Raw genomic sequence first — 27,166 nt, 5'->3', positions numbered from 1 at the left:
ACCCAAAAGCTTGCAATAGCTACATTACTTCAAGGTTTCTATCCTCTTAATGTGTGTAATGAGGACTCGTTCACAGTACATCCCACATAAAGGCATGCAATTCTTCATAACTGCCTTACACACAGAGAATACAACATAAATCAATGAATGACTAACAGCAGAATTCTGGGCATTTCCACTAGGAACTAGCAACTGAAAAGTGTGACAGCAATAAAGTCATGAAATCAGAAAAATGTTTTCAAGACCCAGATTTGCCCTGTCAGCTAACACCAGTGCATGTAACAGGTGAGCATGGCATTCTTTATTGAACATCGCTCGCAATACTATGTTTCTCTCCATCCCACCAGAACCTAGGTATAGAGAAATGTAACTTCTCAAACAATTCCTCTTGACACAATAGGTTTGGTGCCCAGGACAGGGTCAGACTAAGATTTAGACTCAGAGGACGCACAAAGTCTCTTTACATTTCTTCCGAAAGTAAGTCAAAGTATTGGCAAGTTATTTAGCTAATGATTATGATAACAACAACAGACTTGTACCAAAAATTATTTTCCTTCTTAAAATCTTTATTCCTGCTTCGGCAAAATGCATAGTATGGTCAGCTTTAAGTCGACTGTAACAGAGGATCACAGGTGAGACATGTTAGGGAGTGACAGTCACTATTAGACAGTTCCATTATAGTGGGCAAACCTTCTTGCTAGGTATTATTAAACCGAAACCAAAAGAATTAGAAAAGCATTATTTCTAGAAGGAAAACGTAAGAACAAGGAAAATTATATAATAAGGAAATCAATTGTGTCAAATTTTGAAATTATTCAAAGATTAAAAAAATTCAAAATAAGTTTGGAATTAAAACTCTCAAGTGGTGATTGGTAAATGCATGCTTATTGTATAGCTGACGTGCTGAAGATAGTTTTCCTTGCAGAAAGGCCAGAGATTTCTGCAACATACCTTGACCACTTTCTGTTTCAGCATAAAGTTGTAAATAGAAATATTTATACAGAGGGTGAGACAGAGACAAAATCGATTCTTGGCAGGGCAAAAACGGATTTCTTCCCAATGACAATCATAGCAACGTGATCATACAGAGGATTTGAACAGAACCCAAAAAGATATTAGAATGTATAATATCAAAGTTTTTCAGTGTAGTTTGGACATCACGTAAGACAGACAGAACTCGAGCAGTGAATGTAGCGACCTCTTTGGCTATTACTACAAAATCCCTCAACATTCATAGTTCAGTTGCAGCAGATAAGTTTTTGGTTGTGAAGAGTTACAAGACTGCTTCCAAGAAATAGGAAGATTGAGGCAAGTTGTCATGAGGGAGGGTTCTGGAACTGATACTTTATCGAGATCACCTAAGAGTTCAGTTTCCATGACCGAGTAATTCATCACTCTGTATGATCAAGTTTCCTGTGAATGTACAAGCAAAAACTGAAAGTGTATAAGTATTAATAATCATCTTCATTCGAATGCATTATACATGCACATGTATAAGATGCACCGAGACAAACATATAGCACCAGCCCTACAAAAAAATCATCGAACAAGCCATAATCTTAGTGACATTGAGGAGAAATTCCTCATCACTCTAATAAAAATGCTCATTAGTATCTTAGAAAAGCCCACAATCAACTAGACAGAAATGTTTGACGAGTCTGCAGTTCAGCTGATATGACTTTAATTGACTGAATTGGAACTGATTAGTCACGCACTTACAAAATGAAACACTAGAACAGCTACTGGACAACAATGCCATGGTCACCAGTGCAAATGCTACAATAAGAAGCAATCGACTACTCTTAAATAGTCAGCATTAACACAGGCTAACACTGAACATCCACAAATGGGGCCTCGTGGAGTAACCAGTCTAAGTCAAATCTCTGCTACAACAAAGAGAGTCATGTTCTGGCCACATGTGTGAACTTGATTGAGTGCTGTACACACATGTGCTGTTTGAACATTGTAAAACACTGTGGAATACAAAACAACTAGTTCACATCAGTTTAATCCACATGCAAAAAGTCTAACTGCCAACATGACCTATACCACTGCCTACCTTGTTCAATTGGTAGCAACCTCACACTCACAGGACTAAAGTTAACTCTACTGAAACAAAACTGCTTTTCCCATTCAACAATATCATCATTATTATCATTCATTATGTTTGATAGAGAAGTGAACAACTGAAGAACCTCACCTTCGAAATTGTCATCACCCTCTTGGAGGAGTTCGTCATCTGAGCAGATATTCAGAACATTCACTAACATCTCTGTCACTGAAATACAAACAGATGGAGAATGAACCAGGCGGTAATTAAGATGGAGAGCCACTGTTCACCAAAACATTTGACCATGTTCGGGAATACTGTAAAAGCAGCAACTTGGTGCCACGGCTATAACTCTTACAGATTTTGCAATTATTTCAAGCGTGCAAAATTTACAGTACAACACTTTGTTGAATTTACAGATGTGGGACACAACTGTGAATCATTTTGTGCATAAGCATGCTACATACACCAGGCCAGAGTCAACAGAGTCTACAGCCAAAGGCCTCACAAACTTCCTGAAATAGTATGCCTATTATAATGATCTTACAATGAAGCCAACGCAGCTCCTCCCAGGGCATACCTGTTTATTCAAAGGAACAATTTTTCATATATTGGATGGGATTGTGATGATACTGTGTTAGCAATTAGACTTATGACATTTACACATCTTGAAAATTACATCATAGATTGAATTAAGTGTGTGGGTGGATCTTTTCTGAGCCACGAGAGTGTAGGGTAATGTTATTTTAGTCACATCGTCACCTCATTTAATGGTTTGGTTTCATTTCACCAGCATGCTAATCAAAATACTGTGGTTTCAACAAGGTCGAAAAGTGCACTGTGGGTTATACTGCAGATACAAGACGGCAAGTAGTTGAATTTCAATTAATCATATAAGCGGGTTTGGCTCATCACAGGGCATGAAAATGATATTCTGAACAATGCAATGATTTCCCAAGAGCCAAATACATTTTTAACGTCCTTTTTTACCAAAATGCATTACAATTGAACAGCAAACCTGATCTGGATTACTGCAAAGCTGACACAATCCCAACAAACAGTTAACACCTACTGAGTCTGAGATGTCACTATTGTTGAGGGGATTACCTAGTCCGTCCACCTACCTTTCTCCCCAACGAATGGAAGTGACCAGGTGAACACGTCCATGAAGTTTGGCAACCAGTACGGATGTGGTGAGCAGTTGAACTGCCGGATGTTCATCACATTATTTTCATACTTCAGTATGGCAGCTGAAAACAAATTATATAAGTTGTACGATAGAACCCCAGACCATGACAGTTGCAGTTTGTTTTCGAATGTCCAAACTGTTCCTGAGAACAGACAGAGAGGGACTGAATAAAATTCTAGCATGTTTGATATTCCTGAGACCGGGTTTCTATAGGCTGCATATTACTTACTTAACATTACTGATATCAAACTCTTTTGCTCACCAAAATCAACCTTGGATATAAAATTTCAAAAGCCTCAAGAAGAAGATTTTACACACTGACAGGACAGTTTGCTTGAGATGTTGGTTTGGTACTTACCTTTATTATTATATACATCCAGGTAATTAGGTGCGGAGAACATTGTGATTAGTGATGGAAATCCTGTCGTCTGACTTTTTCTGTACATCCGGTAACTGCAAACACAAAATATACAAGTGAATTGCCTACCCAAATAAAGATGTGCACATGACGTCATGACTGTTACATCGGACAGCAAAATTAACAGTTCCGTCAGTGACAACTGACAACATATAACATTGACGTGGGGTACATTGTCAGTGTTGCCATACATGGATGATCCATGTTCTGGTGTCTCTATTCAATCCTGATCCTGATATTCTGGGTGGGTCAACTCCATCTATTCAAAACTAGGTCTTGAACAGTACCTATCAAAAGAGCAGGCTTACATGTAGTTTACAGATACATGGGGATTGCAATCTACTTACCCAGCATCCTGTGCTTCGTGTGCTCTGATTATTGACAGTAAATTATTCTGCTGTAAGAATTCACAACAGGCTGCATAGCTGCAAGCAGAAAAATTGCAAAATCAGACAAATGCTTGGAGAGGAAAGAGCGAATAGGCTCAGGATGATTTTAGCTTTTGAGCAGAAGTCTGATATTTTTCTTTAAATACGAAATCCAACAACAAAAGGGTCAATCGTCAGCTCTACTACCAATCAATGTTTCATACATAAAACGTTCTGTGCAAACAATTAAGAAGAGACACCGACTTTATAACAGTCTTGGTCTAATGCCTTCTTTACTGCTGAAGTGATTTATGGCTTGTGGTGCATGGCCCCTAGAATATATGGGCATTTTTATGGCCAATTAATGGACCTTGTTGTGCACACAAGGTAAAAGGTTGATGTAAAGGAAATATCAAAGGAAAGCTTCCATGTAACATGAAATTGCAACTTTACAAGAACATGGGCTCACCTATAGAAATATGAACAACCTCTAACACTATTATGAGTAAAATGTTCTGTCGTTTTTTCGTTGCCGAAGTCTTCCAGTGGATCTGACCAAAGCAGGTCACACATGGGTCCGTACGCTGGAGGCTCTTTGAATCTGTCCAGCTGAAAGGACAAAGACAATAACAACATAAGCAAGAGGTAGCAAAATTCTGGGCAAAAAAGGAGGAATACTCAGTATTGGAAAACAAATGAACCTCCGTGACCTGAAGAGCATCCAAATGCCAAGAAGAATAACTCAACTAAAAATCCCTATGGCAGTTAATCCAAGAACCTCTGCTAATGCCAGGAAATGGGATAGTTTGCAAGACCAGCGCGGCAAATTAGTACATGCGAAGACAATACAATAGTAACCCTGCAGCCTAGAGAACAAGGATTCTGAATCTGATGCAAAACCAATCAGTGATCAGGGTAATATAATCAGTGTAAGAACATCATGCCAGAAAAAGAGTGCTGTGCACTACTGATGGATTCTTTTAACATGCGGATGAGGTCCTCTCAGTCTCAGTCTTATCATCATCTATCAAATATTTGTTCATTCTCAGCAAGTTTTTCAATTCTGTTTTTGTTGAAGTTGAAGTTCCATACAACTTGATACACAATTGAAATATAAGGTTGCAGAAAACCACCAAAGTGTATTTCAATGCTCAATAGTGAATCAACCAACCACGTCGCCAAGGACACAGGCTCATTTGAATATGTTTCCTTGCTGTACACTCCGTAGGTCTCACCATACCATGCATCTATGTAGCGCCAGCATAGCACAAATCTACCTCGAGGTGTGATCAGATGCTGCACGAGGCAATGTATACTAAGTAGCTAGCTCTGTATTACCAATGTACGATTGTAGATGCCTACATCACCACCCCCTCAAAACCAAGACGAGAATTTGTATGCAAACAATAGCACCAGCAACCTCCTACATGCATCGTGAGAGCGCGAGAGAATCACAAGTCATCCCCATGTTCCAGATGCACTGCCACTACTATTATCTCGTCACCACTGTAACACTGTTCAGCTAACAGGGTTTGTTGCTATGGCAACAGCCTAACTATACCCATAGGGACTTTGTTTATAAAGGCAATATTATGCATCCTCCATACAGGATTAATGCTTCTTCTTATGAAAAGATGTCGGTCAAGAAAATTCTTTCTGTCTCATTGCCATTGGAGAAATGTAATAGGGTATGAAAACAAATACTATATTGATGATGAATGAGAGTGCAAATCTAACAAGTGCAATACATATTCACCTCTGTGCATATTACCTATTCAGTTGCAATGAGCACTACACCTACAGCTCTGTACAAAGATTTTCATCATTAACAGACAGCCCAGCTACAATGGCTACAAAAGCTATTCCTATAAATTCAAGGCTTCATTATTAATGGCAGATCAAGAAATAGGGACAAGTAGATGGGAGTACGTGTTGTGGGAGTTGCTCAGTCTGAATGTGCTACATATAGGAGTTGGTACAAGAACTGTTCGTGGCACTGGGGGAATTAACATGAAACATTGAACGTTTTATTGCCAAATTTGCCAGGATAGGGCGCTCTGGGAAATTCATGGACCAAATGAGCCACAGCTCTGGAGAAGGAAATTGACATCAAAGTCCAGAGGCACAGGGGGAGGCAGACCACAAAATGACCAATCTGTTGAACTGAAAGCGTTCCAACAACATAAAACATTTCTTAAGGTGATAATTACATCATCATGAGCAGTACCTAGACGATGCCCAGCAGATCATTGTTCTAATCTCCAACTGGCATGACATTTTTTTAAATAGCACTGACCCTAGCAAAGATGTTCACACCATCAGGTGGCAATTCCTTACCACCATCAGGTGGTAAGGAATTTTTCATATGCAAATCACCCCCTCCTGATAGGCAAATATTAAGGTGGAAATTATTTTAGCTTTCCAATGATGCCTTGATTGTTTTTGAAGGTGCAGGTAATCGCCAGCCTTGGCAAATCCCACACAAAGGTACATTTCGCAATGGCGGGTAACATGCCAACTCAAACCATATTACTGGTCACTACCGTCAACTTAGCACAAAAAAGAATGCCAATTATTGGTAGCCGACCACACTATTTACTTCTTTTAAATGTTTGCCTGACTGCAATATCACCAATTTGCACAAATTATACCCTAGATTTTTCACAAATAATGGTAGACCACTATCTCTGCTGTGAAATTATGCCAGCCATTTGTAACTTTGCGTGGCAATGCTGCTGGTAATCGAAAAATCAATGTCACTTTAGTCATTCACATGCACTTCAATAATGATGAAATGTGATAAACCATATCAATTTTTATATCATATTTTGTTCAGAAAATAATGAATAACAAAAATTGTATTTGATCTACCTACTATATAGTACCAACTACACCGGCTTGTGAAGTCAGCACTGTTATTTTTGATTTGCCCAAGGGAATGCTAAATTACTATTCATCACTTCATGACAGTGAAAGTTGAGGGAGGCTGGGCACAGAGACTTTATGTACTAACTCTGCCTAAACATTAGTCAAAGGCAAATTTGAGCAGGGGCTCGACTGTAGTATAAGTCTTTACTTTCTTTTGCAAAACAAATTGGTTCTACTGACAAGATGAGCGCCTTACCTTCTTGATATCATCTAACGTGTGTATTTCTGGTGAAAGACCTCCGTGTACACAAAGGAACTGCTGGTTCATCAACGCTGCCAATGGAAGGCAATCGAAGGCCTCCATACATGCATCGTATATACTTTCACTGTACTTTATTTTACCTGAAAAGACATATGCACTTCACTAATCAACCTTGTCATTAGAAGATCATCATGAAATGACTATAATTAGTATAAGGGAGTGTCTGCCCTCAAAGCATATACTGTCAGGCATAACTCTCCTCAATTGTCAATGTCTATAGTGAGCAAAAGATTTATATCATACACCTAGACCTTAACAGTCCATTTCCACTGTTGCGGAGTGCACAGTGAGACCTGATAATCCATTTTCCAGGCCACAAAGTGAACACAACCTTATCTGATATCGATTCTAAGTACATCCCTAATAAAATTGGAAACGAAACATTGCATTGATCTAGCCAATATCATTTTCAACATCAGCACCAATGATTGTATTCACCTCAAAGTAAAAACTTCTATACTTACATTCTTGTTTAAATGTGAAATACTCTGTTAGATGCCTACATTCATGGTTACCTCTAAGCAGGAACAATGTGTTGGGATATACTAATTTCAATGCCCAAATATATAATACACACTGAAACAGAGAAAAGAGAATTTTTCATTAGCTATAACAGTTTCTGTAGTTCTCTCGTGTTTACTTAACAGATCAGTCAGGGATTCCACAATTTCAACAATGACAGTCCACACTTCTAGCACATGTATTCTATGCCTCACTTTCAGTCCCCTGCACTGGCAGTAGTAACTGTCACCCACAGTTACTGCTATCAATAGGTCGATAATAGTCACATCCAATGCAAATACTTGCCAGACAAGCTGACATACCTGGATGTCCTACATCTATTAAATGTACTGGCACTATCATTCACAACCTAGAGCAATGACCAGGAGATATTTGACGATTCTCAGATATAAAATCTTACCTCTACGCTGAAATATCCTCTATCTACATAATCTCCTAAAAAGAGGTAGCGCGTGGTAGCTGGTGAACCACCCACTTCAAACAATTTCATTAGGTCATAAAATTGTCCATGTATATCACCACACACTGCAATGAGAAATTCATGGAGAGAATTGGCTCATGCCTTATCATAGAAAAACAATCCTGGTTTTCCACACCAGACAGCACAGGCTAACCCTCAGAAGAACTCAAAGTGTATTTTAAGGCAGACGAGCCTGCCGAGATAGTGCCACGGAAATATGTGTTCATTACAAGAAAAAGGGACATGACTTTACATATAATTATTATAACCTTATTGATTATTGAGGGTGGTCATTTTCCTGGCCGACTGGAATTGACCAGCCCTAAATAACGAAGAATCTGCCCACAGACTGTAGTTTTCTGTGATGTACATGTAACAAGTGTACGATTGTCCAGAGTGCATGATGTCAAGCTTTGCCAATGGGAGGTAAGTCATCCTTAGCAGTATTTTTTTGTAAACATGCCCTCGCTGTGTAAATTATTTTAGTATGTACCAACAACAATAGAGCATAAACTAACCATTATTTGTCAGGGTCCCCAAGACGACTTTTGCAAATAAAGGCATTGGACCAGTTGAAGGCATTTTTAAAACAAACAATGCTCACTGACAATGCATGCAAACCAACATAAGAACCCATTAGTCTTTCTTGATATGTACACACTTTATTCATGTTGGTGTTTTTGTGAACTATCACTAGATCATTTATGCAGAGAACAATGCAAAGATCAATACTTCCCCTGAAAATATGAATGCAAATCCCAGGGTCATGTGGATTGTGAAAATCAATTACAATACATTCATACTCTATGTGCAGAAATTATGAGAAATTGAAAATATGGCAGATCAAAAAACAGGTTAAAATTTGCTTGGCTGCCTCGACACACAAAGTGAGTAAGTTCAAATCAGATGTTGATTGAACTTACAAAGGGCCAATGCCAAGAAAAATGCCCACAAGTTTCAAAAAACTTCAATTCCTATGTAGGATGAAAAAAATTCTTCAGATCAAGCATGAGTTCCTTGAGAAGTTGTTCACAAGCATGACCAAATTATATCATGGCAAAGACCCCAGACACAACTTTTTTCAAATTAAAGAATTGATTGAATTCTGTGACATGAACTGCTATTCATGCAATTCCCAAAGGCTACAGTACAGTCTAAGATTTCGATTATAAACCGAACAAGATTATCATAGACATAGCGAAGGAAGGTAGATGGTATCAAATTACATGTACAAAGCTGCAGAATGCAGACTCCTATTCCCCAGAGACCAACTCAAGAAATAGGTCAACATGTACAGTCAATGGAACATGCATGGTTTCAATAGTACAAAGGTGGCACCTCCTTGGGGTGAGGTAGCCAATGGTCTCATGCTCATTGCTGACATTGGATTGGAACTGGTGGTCAGGAAAGAATGCACATAATGAAATTCAGCATGTTCAACTGATTTATAGTACAGAGTACTCTACCAGGGCAGGGAAACAAACAACGATGCAGGAGCAAGACAAATTATTTGTCAAACTGTGATAAAAAGCATTGCCACTCCTCCTATTGCCTGGTTACTTCCAACTTCCAATGTTCTATTCTATTCTATCCTAATCCAATCCTCTGCAACATACATCACCTACGTTGTACAATTCAACTGCACTGCTTTCACTTCGGTGGACAGCAGCACTGCCATACATATGTTCATGTAGAGCCGGGCAGCAGAGTCTGACAAAATCTTGTTGCTAGACAACACACTAATAAATGGGCTGTCAGCAAGAGTCATGAATTCAGTGTGTCATTGCATGCATGAGCATGTGTGTGTTGCAAACCAAGACAAACTCTTGGTGGGAAATAACCTCCCTAAGAGTTTGAAGAGTCATGTCAGTGAAGGCCAACTGGAACCAGACAAGGTTCCAGACACCAGACACTGCTATGACAGTCTCTCTGATTGAGCTCAGATTGTATCTAAGTCAAGATGGTCGAGAGAATTTTCTCGCAAAAATAACAAAAAACTTGTTGATGTATCAGCGCAAAACCACCCTCATATGATTTCCAAGTTAGCAGATCACATTTTGTGATTGATTGTTGGCCCAGGAAACCTCCTCGACCTGCAGTCTGGTCGGTTTCCTTGCCTAAGACGAATCACTTGTATGATTTGCCAACTTGGAAATCCTACTCCTATGGTTTAACTATTGTATGCACCTGAGCTATGCCCTGCACAGTGTGCTACTGTTACTTGTAAATAACATGCAAATTTTCTTAACATTCTCTCGACTTGACAACAGTGTAAGTACATCCAAACCAACAACAATACAACAAGGAACATTTCATGAGGGAAGCATAGGCCTTTACTCACCTGTAACTGGTGCCTCAATGTTTAGCATAGTTGATTCCTTTCTGAGTAACGCAGCACCATCGTTAATTATTCTTAAGGCTACATCTTCTACTACCCTTCCTTCTTGAATAAAATGTTGCTTTATGACATCTGGTCGTGGTTTTCCATTAGGATCAAACACTTCGTTCATGGTAAGCCTATGACTGAGTGGAAACGGGACACCTGCGAAAGACAAGAGAGAAAACTCATGAGCTTTACTAAGAGCATAATTGGAAAGGAACAGAGAGGACTCCACTGCTGGGATTGGGCTGAACCTCCGAGTCCGAGTATGAACTAATTGCTGGCATTTTAAAAAGGCATCATGCTGCAAGGGTATTCCTAGCTGGGACGGAGGTGCCCATCTATTTACATATTTCGGTATTTTCTCTTTTTAAATGTTTGAGGAGGAACATGTAAATTTAACAAAACCCACAGTTGCTGTTGTGACAAGTACCGGTAATTTAAAACCTATGCTAAAAGTGAAAATTTTTAAAAATTGGTCCAGAACAAAAACAGATCAGCAAGTTACTTAGTTTTCACTTCAAAATGTGTCATCATTACCATCATGCACATCTAGCTAATGGATTATTAGCAAGGTAAGATATAATTGGGAATACTGTGACTATCATTATTTTCCATGACAACCATAATGTACAGCACTGATGAAGGACCTAATACCTATTCTCTAATGGCCGGCCAGTCTGAAAATCTGCATGACAGCAAGGCAATTCTCTCCTTGAACAAATAACCACCACTGGCAACATGTCAGTTGGCACTGAAGTGGGTGTTTACCAAACTGGACAGAATCAGTCAGGTGAACTATCACCATCACACATATCACATTACAGTAACAAACTTTGCAGTTATGGATCGATGCACTTGATTGGGAATAACGTTTACGAAGACGTCGTGTCACGTTGCAGTAATGTAAAATGCATGGTGACGTGACCACGGCCAACACTATGTTATGTAAACGTTGTTCCCAATCAAGTGCATGGATCTATAGTATACAAGATATGGATTTTTACTAAATCCATATTCAATCTCTTGTGAAAAGTTATGCCACATCTTGTGCACTACAGTTGAACAAAACTGTAATCAGAGCCATTGTGTTTTGACATGCAACAAAAAAACCAAAATCAGCTTAGGACAAAAAAATCTCACTCTCAGTACAGGACTTCTTTCAAATTTCAAAGTCAATTGAAATAAAAGGTGCATAAAAGCGATTTATATTTTCCGATGCGCCAATAATATATCAGAGTCAATGTATGAGAACTGCTTGAGCTGCCAACACAAGCTTCAACACAGATGAAGTATTATGACAACACACATACAAATAGAGCAGGCCTTGGTAGAGGAAGGTACTTGTTAATACATATGCCTAGACTCTGCAGGAGGTAGGCTGAACTAGTCTTGTGCCAACTTCTATTGTAGGCCTATATATTATAATCAACAATTACAACAGAACACTACATGGCAATGTCAGCAGAATAATCAAATAAAGTTAGTAAGACACCTCATTATTGAAAATATTTTGATATGCGATCAGAGTGCATCATCAAAAGTCCAGCACCCGGCCTGACCTGAAGCCTTGCGCACCAGGTCTCACCCAGACACTACTTGAAATGTGCCTGAAAATAATGATTGCTCACTCCTAGTATTGTCAAATTGGCAGGTGACCTGGATGGCAAAGACCAACCTGGTTTCCCAGGGTTGCAGTGTTTTGTAAACTTGCATTTAGGGCTGCTACCTGCTATGATGTGAACTTGCTACCATGCACAGAAATAATACACCAAATGTTACAATGTTACAAATGTGGCTTTTGAGTTTCCCAAGCAAGTCCATCAGGCATTACACAACACAAATCATCAGGAGTCCAAGTCTATTCCTTCTGAAGACTATTAAAAAGGGGGCATGGCATCATAAGAAAAGTCAATTATTTCTTAACAAAAAACTATTTACTCAACAAGTTCAGAGCTCTGTCAGTACAGAAGAAACAGTGTATCTTGAAGTAAAATTCTATCATCCATGAAATACTGCCCAACAAATCTATGTATGACAAGAGAAGATTACTCGCAAACAACATAATTCAGACAAGTTACAGACACAGTCTGAGTCACCAACTGACTGTCATTTTTGTCCAATTTGAGACAAGTGTCATAATTGTGGCTGGGGATAACACAACAAGTCAATGGCAGAAATGCTTATTATCCACAGAAAGAGAGTTCTACTTTTAATCCTACCCCAAGTATCTATTTTGTATGCATTTTATGTCTCTTCCGGATCCGCCGAGCAGTTCGATCTTATCGTCTTTGATGCCTTTGGCTTTGGCCCAACTATCGTTTTCATCAATCATTTTCATTTGATGTGTTTGACAAACTGGCCAAGCGGCTCAACAAACGAAATGCTGGTTTGTTGACCAGACCATGGTTGGTATCCTATGTGAAGTCTCGGAAGCAGACCGACACCACCATGTCCATAATACAATGCACAGTCACTCTAGTCTAAATTACACTGTCGACATTGGGGTTGTCAAAATCCAAAACATAAACAAACACATCTGGGGTGCACTAAATAGGCATGTTTTGCTTTCATTTTACCAAAATATACATCAGGACAAACTTGAGTTATCTGTGGCTCATTGAAACGGGTATTAGATAGTGGGTATAATGTGAAAACAGCTATTTATTCGACGAAAAGAAGCCAATTTCATCAGCACTGCACTTCCACTCCAGTCTGAATCCGATCATCCATCATGGATGCCATCAAAAATAATTTTTCAGACAGTGGTTTGCACGATGATAATGGGCCTCTTTTAGATGGTACACATGTGAGACACTGAAATGTATGGTTGTAGGTACTCAGGGTCGTTATTTTTACGAAGGGGAGTGCATATTTGGCTGTTACGAGTGCATATTTTACTGTGGAAGAATGACAGCCATCCAAAATGGCGGACGTTTCGAATGACTAATGAGGAAACACCATCATATAAAATACTTACTACCAACAGGCCTATCCGTCGTCGACATTTTTGTATCAGTGGTAGCCATTATAAGGCTTCTGTGCCCAATCCCCTTAATTACAATAACCCGATGACTACGTTTTGTCAGCGATTGAAACGGATAAATCCAATAATTTTTACCCGCTTCTCATTTCAAGATGGCGTAAACAACATTTTGCATTCGACACCATTCTTATGCGCACTTGACTGCGCAGTCTTGCCGACATCCAATCGGAACATTCCTATCTGATACCGACGAGAGACACATGAAAACAGCCTTGATTCGTCAACATCTTCATTGATAAAACGTGGATAGCAAATTAATTATTTCGGTCAAGTAACACTCCCAGTGTCGTACAGTCAAAAAAGCTGCTGTAAACTATTATACTGCTAATCATCGAAATCTATCACGACTAAAGAATGTCCAGTACAATACTAGGTCTTAGCAGACGACTATAGTCACCCACACGGTCACTGCGGACAGTAGGCTAAGGTCATGGAATGGTTAATCCGGTTAACCGTCCACCTTCCGCATGGGTTCAGAGTGTACTTCAAATCTGTTCATTATTTTTTTAAAAGCTATTCATTTCATTGTTGCCATTATTTTTTTATTCAAACAATCTTTCATGCATGTGGTTCATCTTTACCTAAACTGATTGAAAAACACAATACAAACTTGATAGGGTAGGGTCTTCACCATAATAATGACATTTTTTCAATGCCTCATGTTGATTGTGTCCTGAGCCCACTCCTGGCTCCCCTGCCGTTGGCCACTCATACTACATTAGGGCCGTTTAGACGACGCGAAAAAATCCGGATGCGTCCCGAATCCGGATTAATTTTTCGTCGTGTAAACGCAAAAAGATCCGGATCAATGTGGTTGCATCCGGACTAAAAAGGTACCATCGCCTTGGGTGGTTTTAATCCGGATTCATCCAGATTCGATCCGAATGCGGTCTTTTCGCCTGTCGTCTAAACGGCCCTATAGTACGCACATGAAACGTCCCCGCATGCCGCGAGAATTTTGCACTGCATATAAGGGTCCTGAAATGTAATAGGGTGGAAAAAAGATAAGCTGTGATCATAGCGGTCGTCGGCACCATGTTTGGGGTTCATGGAATAACTCATCCCCGTTTCTCCCCTAAAGAGGGGGGACATTTCCACCCCAAGACGGGTTATTTTTAATTTTAAGAAATCGCGTAGTTCCACTTTTGTAGCTCAGATGGCGCCAGCTGGGGGTCCTGTCAAAATCATTGATGAGGCGGAAACTCACGAAACTCTACAGGGTGGTCCAGAAAGGTTTTCCCTTGCCCAATAGATGATTCTATTGTGTATCCATGCATTGTGTGAGGGAAAATAATTCTGGGCCACCCTGAAGCATGCACATGAACTTGTCACCCTGTTCAAAGACATCGGAGCGAAAGTGAAAAACGAGGACATTTCTGTTTACCGTCGCTCTATATTGTTACCTGCAGAAATGACTTTCGGCCAATGAGACAGTAGTGCACCATATCTCTTCTGGATGTGCCCTCCCCTTCATAGCTCGCCATGTTGCCAGAGGGTACCAAGTCTTTGCTGGATGTGCCATGCCCCTTCACTATGCGTACTCTGTCTGATCTAGATGTGCACTCTCCCAACGTAGTGCACCATGTTTCAACAGGATGGACCTGGTCTTCACCCTTCATAAAAATGTGTCTCATTTTCACATGGTGAATACCTTATCATTTTTATAAAGGGATTGCATGAAATCAGAACACCAGACCAGAAGAGACAAAAGATACTGCAACAACCATACCATAACATGCTGCCACAACCAGACCTGACAATACAGTATATGCTGTCACAACCAGACCTGGTAGACAGGAGATGCTGGCACAACCAGACCTGATGAGATTGCAGATACTGTCACAACCAGACCTGGCGAGATAACAAAATTAATAGTGTTACGCCCAGAGCCAAGGGCAGCACGAGCATATCCACCTGATAATACATCTCAAATCAAACCAATGAACGAGCTCGCTTGCTTTTGACTTGATGGATGAAGGATCTGCATGAGCTGGTTCAGGGGTTCCAGCTGTGAATAGTCCCTGCCCTAAAAACGGGCGTGATTTATAATTTTAGACAAATGACTAGTTTCAATGTCTTAGCTCAGACTTGTAAAGATATCATACGGATTTACCGTGGCTATATGTTGCTGCTGGGAGGACCATGTTCTTCAGAATGGACTTCGGCCAATGAGACAGTAGACCGGCCTGCCCTTAATTCACTCAAATGGATGTTGCTTTTCGCGACCCGGTGCGCCTTGCCCCCAATGGTGTGCCATTGCTCTGATCTATAGGGTGTGTCAGGTTCTACATGGTGCCCCATGTCTCTTCTGGATGTGCCCTCCCCTTCATAGCGCACCATCAGTGTTGCTTTACCAAGTCTTTGCTGGATGTGCCATGCCCCTTTATTTTACTAGGCGCGCGTACTCTGTCTGATCTGGATGTGTACTCTCCGAACGTAGTGCACCATGTTTCTATACAGGGTGGACCATGTCTCTACTACCCTTAGGAAAAATGTGTCTCATTTTCACATGGTAAATCCACAATTCACCATGGTGATCTGTCAGCACTTCACCATGGTGAATGGGGATGGTGAAATATTCACAATCGTGAGCATGGTAAAATCTGCATTCACCATGGTGAACTACGATTTCACCATGGTGACCGCTGAATTCAACCGCTGGAAGTTCAGTATGTAATCTCCCCGATGCGACGTACGGGTTTACCAGCACTGAATAATGTAAAGATGGTTAGGAATCGTCCCGACTGCCCAGATGAGAATAGTTACAATACATGTACACAATTCGGCCAAACCATTAGACTGTGACGATTCATTTGCATTGTAATTGGAGGAACTGATGTGTACATCCGAAATGGATTTCCTCGACAAGACCTTCAGAACAGAGGGTTGGTCAGGACCCGTCTATTGTGTCAGGCTGGTGAGTTGTCTTCATTATGTTGTTTATGGCTGAATGAATGATGAAGGCTTTGCAATGCCTAACAGGTTGTGACTTTGTCTTCACTTTCAATATTCCTGCAGTTATCAGGAAATTCCGTCCTGCCATACAGCCGTTTTAAGTCTTCAGCTCAGTCAATATTGTTTCTAGGAATATTGCAGTCTTCAGAACAGCCCATTCCTTCATCAAATCACGGTCAGTTATGCATGGTGTCTCAGACAGAGAAGGCAAAGGCTGTCAGGAAACAACACAGCTCTACCATTATCGCTACAGTTCATCACAAGTTATTGACCGTGTCCATCAGACAAAGTAAGAATCACACATCATATGATACAACCAATCAGTTTATTATGTACAAACATCTCAGTCACAAAACAAGATGCATGGACAATATAGAAGTACACTGTTCAGTGCAGTTTCAACTGTTTACATCAAGTGAAATTCATAATTTACAAGGTCAATCTACCTTGTGGCAATCCTTCTTTTAATAATATCTCAATATTTTGGGAGCGAACAGATGAAAGCTACATACATGTATACACACTTGCACCTCATAAAGTTACTCTCCTTGATCTTGAATGTCCTAATGAATGACAAGCGATAAAAACCTACTTCTCTAATCTCAAGATACTTGACAAAATGGTCTTGAATTGACACATGATGCTAGAATAGATACATGTCATACAATACCACATCTATTCCACACGGAACTAGAGGACAGTGATTATTTACAAGGTGAGAAATAGTTACCACCACAATCCCCTTACAGGAATTGAACCATTCTGTATTATAGAAATTGGAGTTCGGTGCCACATCATATTGGATACGAATAAAACTAGAACGACTGAACTTCTGATGAGCTAAAGCATGTTACAGTGGTCACATTCCAGCTTTCTCATCAATTGTTACAATCATCAAATGCATTTAAAGTCTACAAGTAATTTACAGATAAAATGTTCGCTACGAACAAACTCTTTTAATTTGGAGGTGGTGGAGGAGGAGGTCCAAGAAGAGACGATATGCCACCACCATGGCTGCTGTAGTTATTCATGTCTGGAGGTGGTGGTGGCGGTGCGACTGGATTGAAGCTTGGTTGTGAAACAGGGGGTGGTGGTGGAGGTGGAGCCACTGGTGATGGTGCCTGAACTGGAGCTGGCATATTCTGCTGCCACGGAGGTATCGAGCTGCTGGGTGGAGGCGGCGGCTGGTTGAACTGCTGCTGTTGTTGCCATGGTGGAGGCATCGACGTAACAGCGCTTGTATTTGGAGGAGGTGGTATGCCCATACTGTTTGGAGCACTGTGAGCTATGTGTTGATTCTGCTGCCAAGGTAACCCACCGCCAGACTGGCTGCTTGGTGGTGGCGGAGGTGGTGCAGTCAGCAGTGAGCTTGGAGGAGGTACAGACGAGTAACTTGACGAACTTTGTGGCGTAGCTACTCCAGAACTTGCAGATATACCATGTTGCCAGGGAGGTAGATGGCCTGATGATGTAGCTAATCCTGGAGGCGGCATCCCCATCTGACCATGCTGACTGCTCATACTGTTTGGCGGTGGCTGGGTTGCGATATTCATCAGACCTGGAATCTTGTTTTGCTGCATCTGTTGCGACTGCGACTGTGGGGGTGGCTGTTGCCATGGTGGTGTGACAGGTTGGCTCATCTGATGAAGAAAGAAACAAATCAACAGTTAGGCTAGATCATTCTTAAAGTTCAGGTCATACTACCATGACTTGAAAACTTGGTAATGTGGTTTATCTGCATCCCTCTAAAACACATAATACATTCCAGAGTCTATTCTGGCCACAAGCCAGTAAATTTCATCGATGACCATGTCTGATTTCAAAAGGATGTATCCTTGATTATCTTACCAGAGGTGGAGGAGGTGCATTATGCTGAGGGTTGAATCTGTTCTGATTATGATGGTAGTGTGACCTTTGAGGAGGAGCCTGCTCCTTGGGTGGCGGAGGACCTTCACCAAGCTCTGCCATCAGTGACATGTACTGCAATGGAAGAAGATTTCTAAATCAAGATCTGAATATTTAAAAGGACAATTCAAGATATTGCAAGTATGATATGGATATCTCTGTACTTAAGATCAGTGAGGACAGTATTGGTGGCCAAGATGCAAAGAGAACTCAAGTTGGATATCATACGTTGAGATTTTTTGCCATTGCCATGGCCACTGCCTCCACATGAAGACTCCAAATGGTTCTTAACAGACCACAGTGACGACCTTTAACTATGAAACTACATGTAACTTTCTACAATACTTAATCTAAAACTGTGGTCATTGCTTCAAATTATTACATACCTCACTATCCATCTTTGCTTTGTCTACGTTTGTAGGTTGTATGCCAGCTGCCATTGCTGCTCGGATTGAATCGCCAGGTCTGTAACAAACACACAAACAATGAATACCATGTGAAACAGGTATGAAGAACCTGGATAAACACGTGTCAAAGGCTTGCAAGTCTAATGAATGATATATCTGTGCAAGCTCCAAACACATCTGTCCGACAATCCTTCTTCAAAGCATATCATCAAAGAAACTGACAGTGAGAATTTCACATCTTCAAAAAGGGCAAGACAATTTAACCCTGTATGCGATCTGGTATGCCACTCACATGCAGAGAGTTGTAGATGCAAGACTCAAAGGACAAATCATTGGATTTATCTGTCCACATGGCTGTATAAAGGATCACATTTCAATGTTAGGTGAGATAGTCTTGTCAATAAATACCTTTTCTGTTTACAATCCTGCGCCAAATGACCAGCTCCCCCACAGATTGTACATAACACTGTGTTTGTATAGATAGTTTGGGCTTGTTGTAGTTGTTTTAGTTTCCTGAAAAAGAGACACAATACATTGTAGCAGTGAAATGAAGCAGAGCAGGATAAACTAGGGTTTCATGTCTAATCTTGAACTATCTCACACAGTGGCCAATGATCAATGGTTATTCAGTCTTCTGCAATCATATATAGCACTTACATCAGTCCATCATTTTCTCTCAATGTACCATTAAGTAGTGCCAGTTCTCTGAGTTGTTCCCTTCGTAGATCATTCTGGCCTTCTGGTACTTCTATTCCTTGTCGGATGATTTCTTTGATCTGCAAGAGAACATGGTAAGAAGTAAACACCAAGGGATTCTTAAGGAAAAGGGCACATTAGATTTAAGATTATTTATAACCACATTTGATGCTCGTCAACAAATCAAAATGTAGCAAGATACCCCGGCAAGATACAAGAAGTATCAGTCAGAAATCACACTTCTTAGCCTGTTTCAGTAGCTGGGGAATGTTGGAATAATCTGTAAATTTTGGAATACCGTAACTAGAATTCTTACTTTATCAACTGCCTTCTTGACATTCTCAGGATTGCTGGCAGTGACGTATGCATGTAGAGGTTCATCTTCACCGGGCAAGGGTTGACCATCCTTGCGTCCTATTTTCCCCTCTTTCACTGAACCCTTCCCTCGTATGATAATCTTGGCTCCAGTCTCCTTCTCAAGCTTTTTCAGCGTGTTTCCTCTCGGTCCAATCAGCAAGCCAACAAAATTGATGTCAGGATGTTCTTCCTGGGGAATCATCACTTTGTCACTCACTTTGATGATTGGCGGCCTAAAAAAGTTTAGATAGAATAAATTGATACAAAAGTTTTGAAACTTTTAAAAACCCTAAGTATTAAGTATTAACATTATCCAGTGAGCATAGACTATACAAGGTAAAGATTAGAAATCTCATTAATATCAACGGCTAATAATCACTATGACTTGACTCCAGGCACTTGGCATGAGGCCATAGAAATGTACTATTCTTTTAACTTGATTTTCATCGAGTTGGACTCACTTGTAGTCAGCTGGAGGTTTGTACTCTGTATTCAGACCCATCGCTTCTTGGATCATAGCATGTCGTTCCTCCTCGAGTTTCTTCCTAGTCCTGTATTCTCGCGTATTCAACCGTTTCCCTTCATTGTTGTAGATCGGTTCCGGTGACGGCGATCTGTGGAGATATTATGACAAAACCATATTTGAGAAAAGATTCTTTGCAGGGTTTTAAAGTAAGCGCATCCTTCCAAATGGCACATATGCATTCATCAATGGATATCTTAGACCTTTTTTATAAATCTGGAGAATCTGTAGGCCCCATTAGAAATGTTTCAATGCTTGATATCATAATATTCTTAAACTCAGGATTAGGAAATCATTGACACACTGAGAGCACTGCAATGCAGACTCCATCTGACATCAGTAAGACATAGAATGGAACATTTTGCTATTCACTCTCGACAAACGACTTCGTTAAGACAGATACTGGTTCGGCAAACGACTTCGTTAAGACAGATACTGGTTCAGATTCTAAGAGCCTCACTCACTCATAAGAACGCCTAATCTAGAATTATTGACAATGGGCCATTTTGGAAGAATGTACTTGGCAACAGAAAATTGCAACAAAAAACACTGAATTGCCAAACTTAGGATCAAATGGAATCATCTCCATTCAAGAAGCTTTAAAGTAAGCAATGGCTTAACACAATTCTGTTTTGGGTGTAAATGTTTGATTATTTCGATCCAGCATGCTGTAATCGCTGATGTACTTGAACAATGCTACAACATGAGTTGGTGCTTGTCCCGTGTCAACCACAGTCACACGGTGCAACAGGCTGAAACAAACACTGGAGATGTAGACTATAGAAACCAGAAAGAATTCCCATTCCCTGTACACCAGATACAAAAAGTATCAAGTTTAACAATATAGGTGCCTCAACTGGAAAGGCATCTAAACAATACAGAAATCGTAACAAAAAGCTTGATAAGGACAATGACGAAGACCAAGCACCAATTTTGGTGGGAAAAAGTGCAACATACAAGATGCAGCGTGTCTCTTTCTTTGCGAGGACCAACACCGAGGTATCTGCATTGTCATCAAGGACTAATTCGACTTTAAAGTCAACTTCAAAGAATCATACAAGATACTGTGACGTAAACGAACCCAACCAAGCAATGGATTATCAAAAATGGGGTATAAACTTACAACGGCAGAATGAGATTAAATCTAATTAACTGTTGGCCTGAAACTTTTATCGAACCCGGCGATTGTTAAGAGCAGTGCACAACAGACGATTGGAGTGTAAAGTTGATTTTCATACACAAGTGTCATGCAAATACTTGATATAGGTGACAGGAAAGCGAGAGGAACAACGGGCCACCCCAAACCCTTTATACAAGAAAGACATATCCACTGAAATTCAAGCTTTAGGGTTAAAAATAAAATCAGCCAAAAATTTCAATCCCTGCTCAAAAGAAAATTGTGATTATATATACACAAGCCGATAGAATTTTCTGATCTACTACATGTATATAGTGTACTATGCAACTTTAGAGATGCAGCATTGTGCTGTCTAAATTAGCCTGTCTGGTATGATTGACCGTCCACTCCTACTTTACCTGACCAGCCGGCAGAGGGACCTAACCCAGCAAAGCTTACGCTTTACATCAGAAAATATCAAAACTTCTTTCATCTCACAAAATAAAAGCCAAACATCTGAATACATTAACTACTGGGAGAGAAACTGCCGTTAATTACATATCAAGCTCACTAATACAACAGTGTTGTTAATAGTAACTAGAAATCGGAAGAAAATAAACAGTTTGAGATGTGCAAAAAACTAGAACCCCAGGCTTTTCAGAAGGAAAGTCCTCTTCTGGCAGATCAAGTCTCCTTTTTGGTTCATAGATCTTTAATGGTACACCTTTCTGAATGTCAGCACTTTTTTTCTCAATATCAATCAGAGGCAATTATGCATCTGCTGCAACTAGTGCCAGCAGAGCCAAGCAGTGAATATTTTTTGCTCTCATAATTATTTCAGGATGCACAATGACATCCATATGTAAAAATGCAGCAAAGCAAAGACTTCCGCCACATAACATGCAACCTATTTGAAAACATAAGAATATTTCTAGCAATAGAGGTTCACACCACAATTACTCAAGGAATTGCGTATACATGTTATCTGAGAATGATACCTACAAAGGTAGGCAGTACTTGATCCGTGGAGCCAACCTTGGCAGAATACAATGTGAGATCTGGTTACTCTAAGGTGAGATGTGCTGATATATGGAAGAGCAGGTGAGCATTTTTGAGCCAGCTGGCAGGAAATAAACCACAATGATTTACTGCACCAACAGGTGAATTCAATTCAATAGGAACATGTACATACATACTCCCTACAGGCAGAAGCACCTTAAGGATATGATACCAAAATGCAGAAGATGAACCCCAGACTCATCTCACTGGAATATTATCATACTTCCTTCAGATAAAAGTTAGATAAGAACCAAGGGCAGATTGCACTATTTTTTCTCTTCTATGAAAAAAACACGGCAAATATGGCAATTTGCTCAACATTTGAGGAAAACTGGAGACTGTGTATGCATGACAATGATCTGGAATAGCGTAACAACCATGTTCAAAGCAGGATCTTCCCAAACACAGCTCTTATACAAACAACATTTTCTTTTAAGCCAGTTCCAATACATGCTATTTCTTAAACATGCTATGTCTTGCTCAGGAGTAGTTTCCAAAATGCAATCTTTATGAACTGATTGTTTCACTACCAATGATGGCAAATGACAGACAAAAAGCAGAGGAAAGAAAATGGGAAAAGGCAAGAAACTTGAACTCTGAAATCCACATCCAACTGACTATTTTTTATAACTCCACATACAGAGCTGTAAAAGCTACATGAGCCAACAACGGGTTAAGTCTGGAGTATCTTTTCAATTGTTCAATCATCCAACACTTTCACGGACACCAATGATAACATCTGAAGCACAATTTTTACTAAATCTACATGTACCGGTAGTCGTTACCACGGAAGTGCCAGAGTTAACTGACCCAATCAGCAGTGAGAAATTATAAAGAGCAAATGATAGGCATTTCCTAATACCACCTCCAGTTGAATTGACAGATATGTGTTTTTTTATCCCTAACGCCTGGGATGAATAACAGGAATTCACAAAGGAACTGATGGGGAACCACAACCAACCAGCACCAGGATACTAAAACAAACAAAAGGGGGGTAATTTAGTCAGACATTACAGACAAACATACACTACTACAATATAACCAATCGATTTTAGATGCCCCTGTTGCAAACACGCAGGCGTGCTTCAGATTCAGTGGTTTTGCATAATCAAACTGATGGAATGACTTGCATGAAGAAGCAGTTCCTTCATTTGCAGTGAAATGATCATGAAAGAAGTAAATTTTGGGAAGAAACTAAAGGTAACTCTTCAAGAACGCAGTCAAAAGTGTAACATGACCCAAGAGGAAACAAGAAAAGAAATTCTAAAGAAAGATTGGACATTCTTTAATTTCATATCCCTACCAAAGTTATCAGATTTGTAGATAGGGAAATTCAGGCAGAAAAACTTTAGGCTGACGGTGTTCTTTTCAAACTCACCACTGTTCTAAAAGAGTTACAAAGAAACAACACTGACCAAATGAATAAACAGGTCTATTGTGTTTAGTATCGGTACCCAAAGCATTGCCATACACACACAGACAGTCTTCTCAATTACCAAAAGCATTAGTTACCATGTGGCCAATTTAAGAATATTAAGTAGCATTTGAAAAATTTCACTTTATTTGAATTGTATTTGTATTAATGAGCTTGCTACACATTGTTGCTGTCAAGGAGCTTCAAAAGAAAAGTGTTACTGTTAAGGTGACTCATTCAAACCTGTCTTCTGGATTTGGTGGAATTCCAAGGTCGCCTGTTCGCAGTTTACGACTGATGTCTTCTATCTGAAGGTGCACTGAAAGGCAATTGGTTAGAATAGGAACAAAGTTCAATTAGAAATGGGAATTACACGAGGCAGTGGATAAGGAGGCTCCCCTGGATGACGCAACAGTTGTCGCGGTTGTTCATTTTCTGATAAATTAGCCAACAAAAATACCTGCTGATTCCATTCAATTCTATTCCATAAGTGCATGTGGTATTTCTTTATTTTAGTTGGTGTTATAGGTCTATTGATCAGCCATCATGGCATCAACTTTCTTGTCTTAAAGCACGTTTAACTTTAAAAACAGAGCACCTTTTTTCTATTTTTTTTACCCAAGTTACATCCAAAGAAGCCTCCAATACAAAATACATTAATAAACAAAGTTAACGCTCAATGATTATCAATGAAATTAAATGGATAGAAGTTTTCATTAATTCTGAAATTACACCTAAATAATGATTATTCTTCATCTGTCCTGAAAGTTGACTGTAGTTACTTGCAAATCATACTCATCAATTGTGTGCTACACAAGTCTACAATATATTTACAATTATCTAGGAAATGAACTTGTCACAACACGCCAAAGGGAGAACTTTCAAGGCATAAAGTAGACTAAGGTTTGATAGTACATTGTTAGCTTTTGCAGAACAACTACTGTACTGGGATGACAAGTGCAAGCCAGACATACTCAACATACATTTTGTTCTAACTTTCAGACAGAGTACAGGAATCAAGATGAATTTGTAGACTTCCTCAGCCCATAAGGAAGATATTTTTTAAAGTTATCAAAATAAAGAAGACATATATTGCCAAAAAAGTTATCAACAGAAATAGCCCTGTTTTGGTTTTGCTAGTGTGAGTTTTACAAAAAAAATAAATATCCACAAAAAATTTAGTTGTTACATTGGAGACAAAGCATCTGCCTGATAACATTTGAGAGCTAACAAAGCTGTCAACAAAAGCACGCTAGTTTTTTCGGGAAAAACATTGATTCTAACAGTACCATTTAAAATTTTGGTAAAAGTTATGACAATTAATGAATTATACAGCAATAACACCTGGAGAGAAAGTCTGCATTATTTGTGTAAAAAATGTTGATTAGAAATTATCTACATGTTTTGAATTTTCATAAAATGGAGTGGTGTAATAAGCCTGAAATGGTCTAAAATGTATCAGTTCATTTACAGTTATGGTTACAATTTACCTTCCCATTTGGTTATTTGTTTCCTCTACATACTTACCAGAGAATAGCTAACATGGAAATAAGAAATTGGTTTTATTTGCTGTAAATGTAAGTATTACTTTTACACGTATGAAATGGTATTATTAAAAAAAAATCAGAATCTTTATTGTTATTAGCAGAATCAATCTCTCCTTTCTTAACCTAATACCTCTTCCTAAGATACTTACATAGGTATTGCCTTTCTTGGTCTCCAGAAAGGTTCTGCGGCAGCACTGTTGGCATCCCTGGGATAAAAGTTTTGTCCTGCTCATCATGTGCCCAGCGACTCTTTCTTTTCTTCTTTCTTTCAAGTGGCCAGTTGGTAGAAGCTGAAAACGTTCAAAAAAATTTCAGAAACTGTTTAACTACACATAAGCATCTCTTGGGAAGGCCAATACTGCTAGCCTGAAAATGTTGCTTTTTTAGGAGATAGTTCAGTTTTGAACCAAAATCACGAGATTTAATTTTAGAAATCGTCATGGCCTTGTCTTTTTTAGGTGCCTAATTAGAGCATGAACACCTACATGTACAAGCACCTTAAAACAACTAGAGGTGATGACTCGGCGTTTAGGAGGTTCTGGCTCAAAAAACTAACCTCTTAAAATTTGACTGGCAACATGTTCAGCGGGCAAAGATGAGAGATGAATAAAAAGAGACATAGTAACAATGCCAGAGGTACATGTTGGCCTACATATGGCAATGGAAACAGTTCCACAATTCCACAATCAAATACAAACCTTTATTTTGTTGCTGCTGCCGCCATTGTTCAAATCCTGGTGGCTGCCATGCCTGTTCACCTACATTGTAGCAGCACCAAAGATATAAGAATATATGTTTTTATGAGTTATGGCCTCGACAGTTTTTTACTGCAACTGCTTGGGGGGGGGAGGGGGGTAGAGGAGCATTTCATTTCCTGAATTATTGAATTGCACTTGCACTTTTTGCAGTACCTCAAGACCATGTGAATGGGCCCCTAGACCAGGACCAGGCAGAAATGGGTTGAAACACCGCAAACTTTATTAATATCATCACTTGCTTTCTCAAATGCGGTAGCAATGGCAATGCCATATACAACCCCTAGGCCCTACGCAGTCTGACTATGATCGTTTTTTTCAGTCCTATTGCCAGTATTGGCTTCGCCATGCAGATGCATTGTTGATTGCATGACCAAAAAATACTGACAGGTGGAGCAGGCTATATTGAAAAGAACTGGTTATATCAGGATGATAAAGCAATGAACACATGATGATGAAAGTGCAGACTGCAGTGCAAATGAATGCATGTATATATTGCGGTTTGCATGTATGTATTGTAAGCCTACCGTACATCATCAATCATGCATGCACGCATTTACATGCACTGCAGTAAGATTTGAATCCCAAGTTTGGAAATTTTTTCCCTGAAAAAAGGTCTTGGTTTTGTCTTTGATCCCAAAATTAAGTAACTTACATGGTTCTTCTTCGGCTGGCCTCTTAGTGCCAAACATCTTGGAACAGTTATTGTTCGTGAATGATCGTGAAAAAGTCTTATTACGATTCAAATATGGGGAAACAGACAAATAGGAGGAAGATGGCGATCACGCACTGCCCAGCCTCGTTCTGA

The 27,166-nt window shown here is 39.7% G+C and overlaps 1 protein-coding gene across 1 annotated transcript in view; it reads right to left on the bottom strand.

Moving 5' to 3' along the window:
* LOC135488440 (uncharacterized) overlaps positions 1 to 27,149 on the bottom strand; it is a 40,952-nt gene extending 13,803 nt beyond the window's left edge. The window contains exons 1-21 of the mRNA XM_064773090.1: positions 27,014 to 27,149; positions 26,302 to 26,361; positions 25,753 to 25,893; positions 24,300 to 24,375; positions 20,405 to 20,557; positions 19,903 to 20,176; positions 19,548 to 19,666; positions 19,299 to 19,403; positions 18,870 to 18,948; positions 18,427 to 18,558; positions 17,537 to 18,218; positions 13,558 to 13,701; positions 10,539 to 10,739; positions 8,138 to 8,262; positions 7,680 to 7,791; positions 7,150 to 7,295; positions 4,495 to 4,634; positions 4,005 to 4,082; positions 3,598 to 3,692; positions 3,175 to 3,300; positions 2,201 to 2,278 (exon numbers count right to left, since the gene is read on the bottom strand). Coding sequence (XP_064629160.1) covers positions 2,201 to 2,278; positions 3,175 to 3,300; positions 3,598 to 3,692; positions 4,005 to 4,082; positions 4,495 to 4,634; positions 7,150 to 7,295; positions 7,680 to 7,791; positions 8,138 to 8,262; positions 10,539 to 10,739; positions 13,558 to 13,701; positions 17,537 to 18,218; positions 18,427 to 18,558; positions 18,870 to 18,948; positions 19,299 to 19,403; positions 19,548 to 19,666; positions 19,903 to 20,176; positions 20,405 to 20,557; positions 24,300 to 24,375; positions 25,753 to 25,893; positions 26,302 to 26,361; positions 27,014 to 27,050 — 3,103 coding nt within the window. The 5' untranslated portion in view covers positions 27,051 to 27,149. The remainder of the gene's footprint in view (positions 1 to 2,200; positions 2,279 to 3,174; positions 3,301 to 3,597; positions 3,693 to 4,004; positions 4,083 to 4,494; positions 4,635 to 7,149; positions 7,296 to 7,679; positions 7,792 to 8,137; positions 8,263 to 10,538; positions 10,740 to 13,557; positions 13,702 to 17,536; positions 18,219 to 18,426; positions 18,559 to 18,869; positions 18,949 to 19,298; positions 19,404 to 19,547; positions 19,667 to 19,902; positions 20,177 to 20,404; positions 20,558 to 24,299; positions 24,376 to 25,752; positions 25,894 to 26,301; positions 26,362 to 27,013) is intronic.
* Positions 27,150 to 27,166: the final 17 nt, after the last annotated feature.

The sequence above is a fragment of the Lineus longissimus genome, chromosome 1, assembly GCF_910592395.1.
Source record: "Lineus longissimus chromosome 1, tnLinLong1.2, whole genome shotgun sequence".
Taxonomy (NCBI): domain Eukaryota; kingdom Metazoa; phylum Nemertea; class Pilidiophora; order Heteronemertea; family Lineidae; genus Lineus; species Lineus longissimus.
Note: the sequence above shows the minus strand (reverse complement) of the source record. Positions and strands in the feature narration are given on the sequence as shown.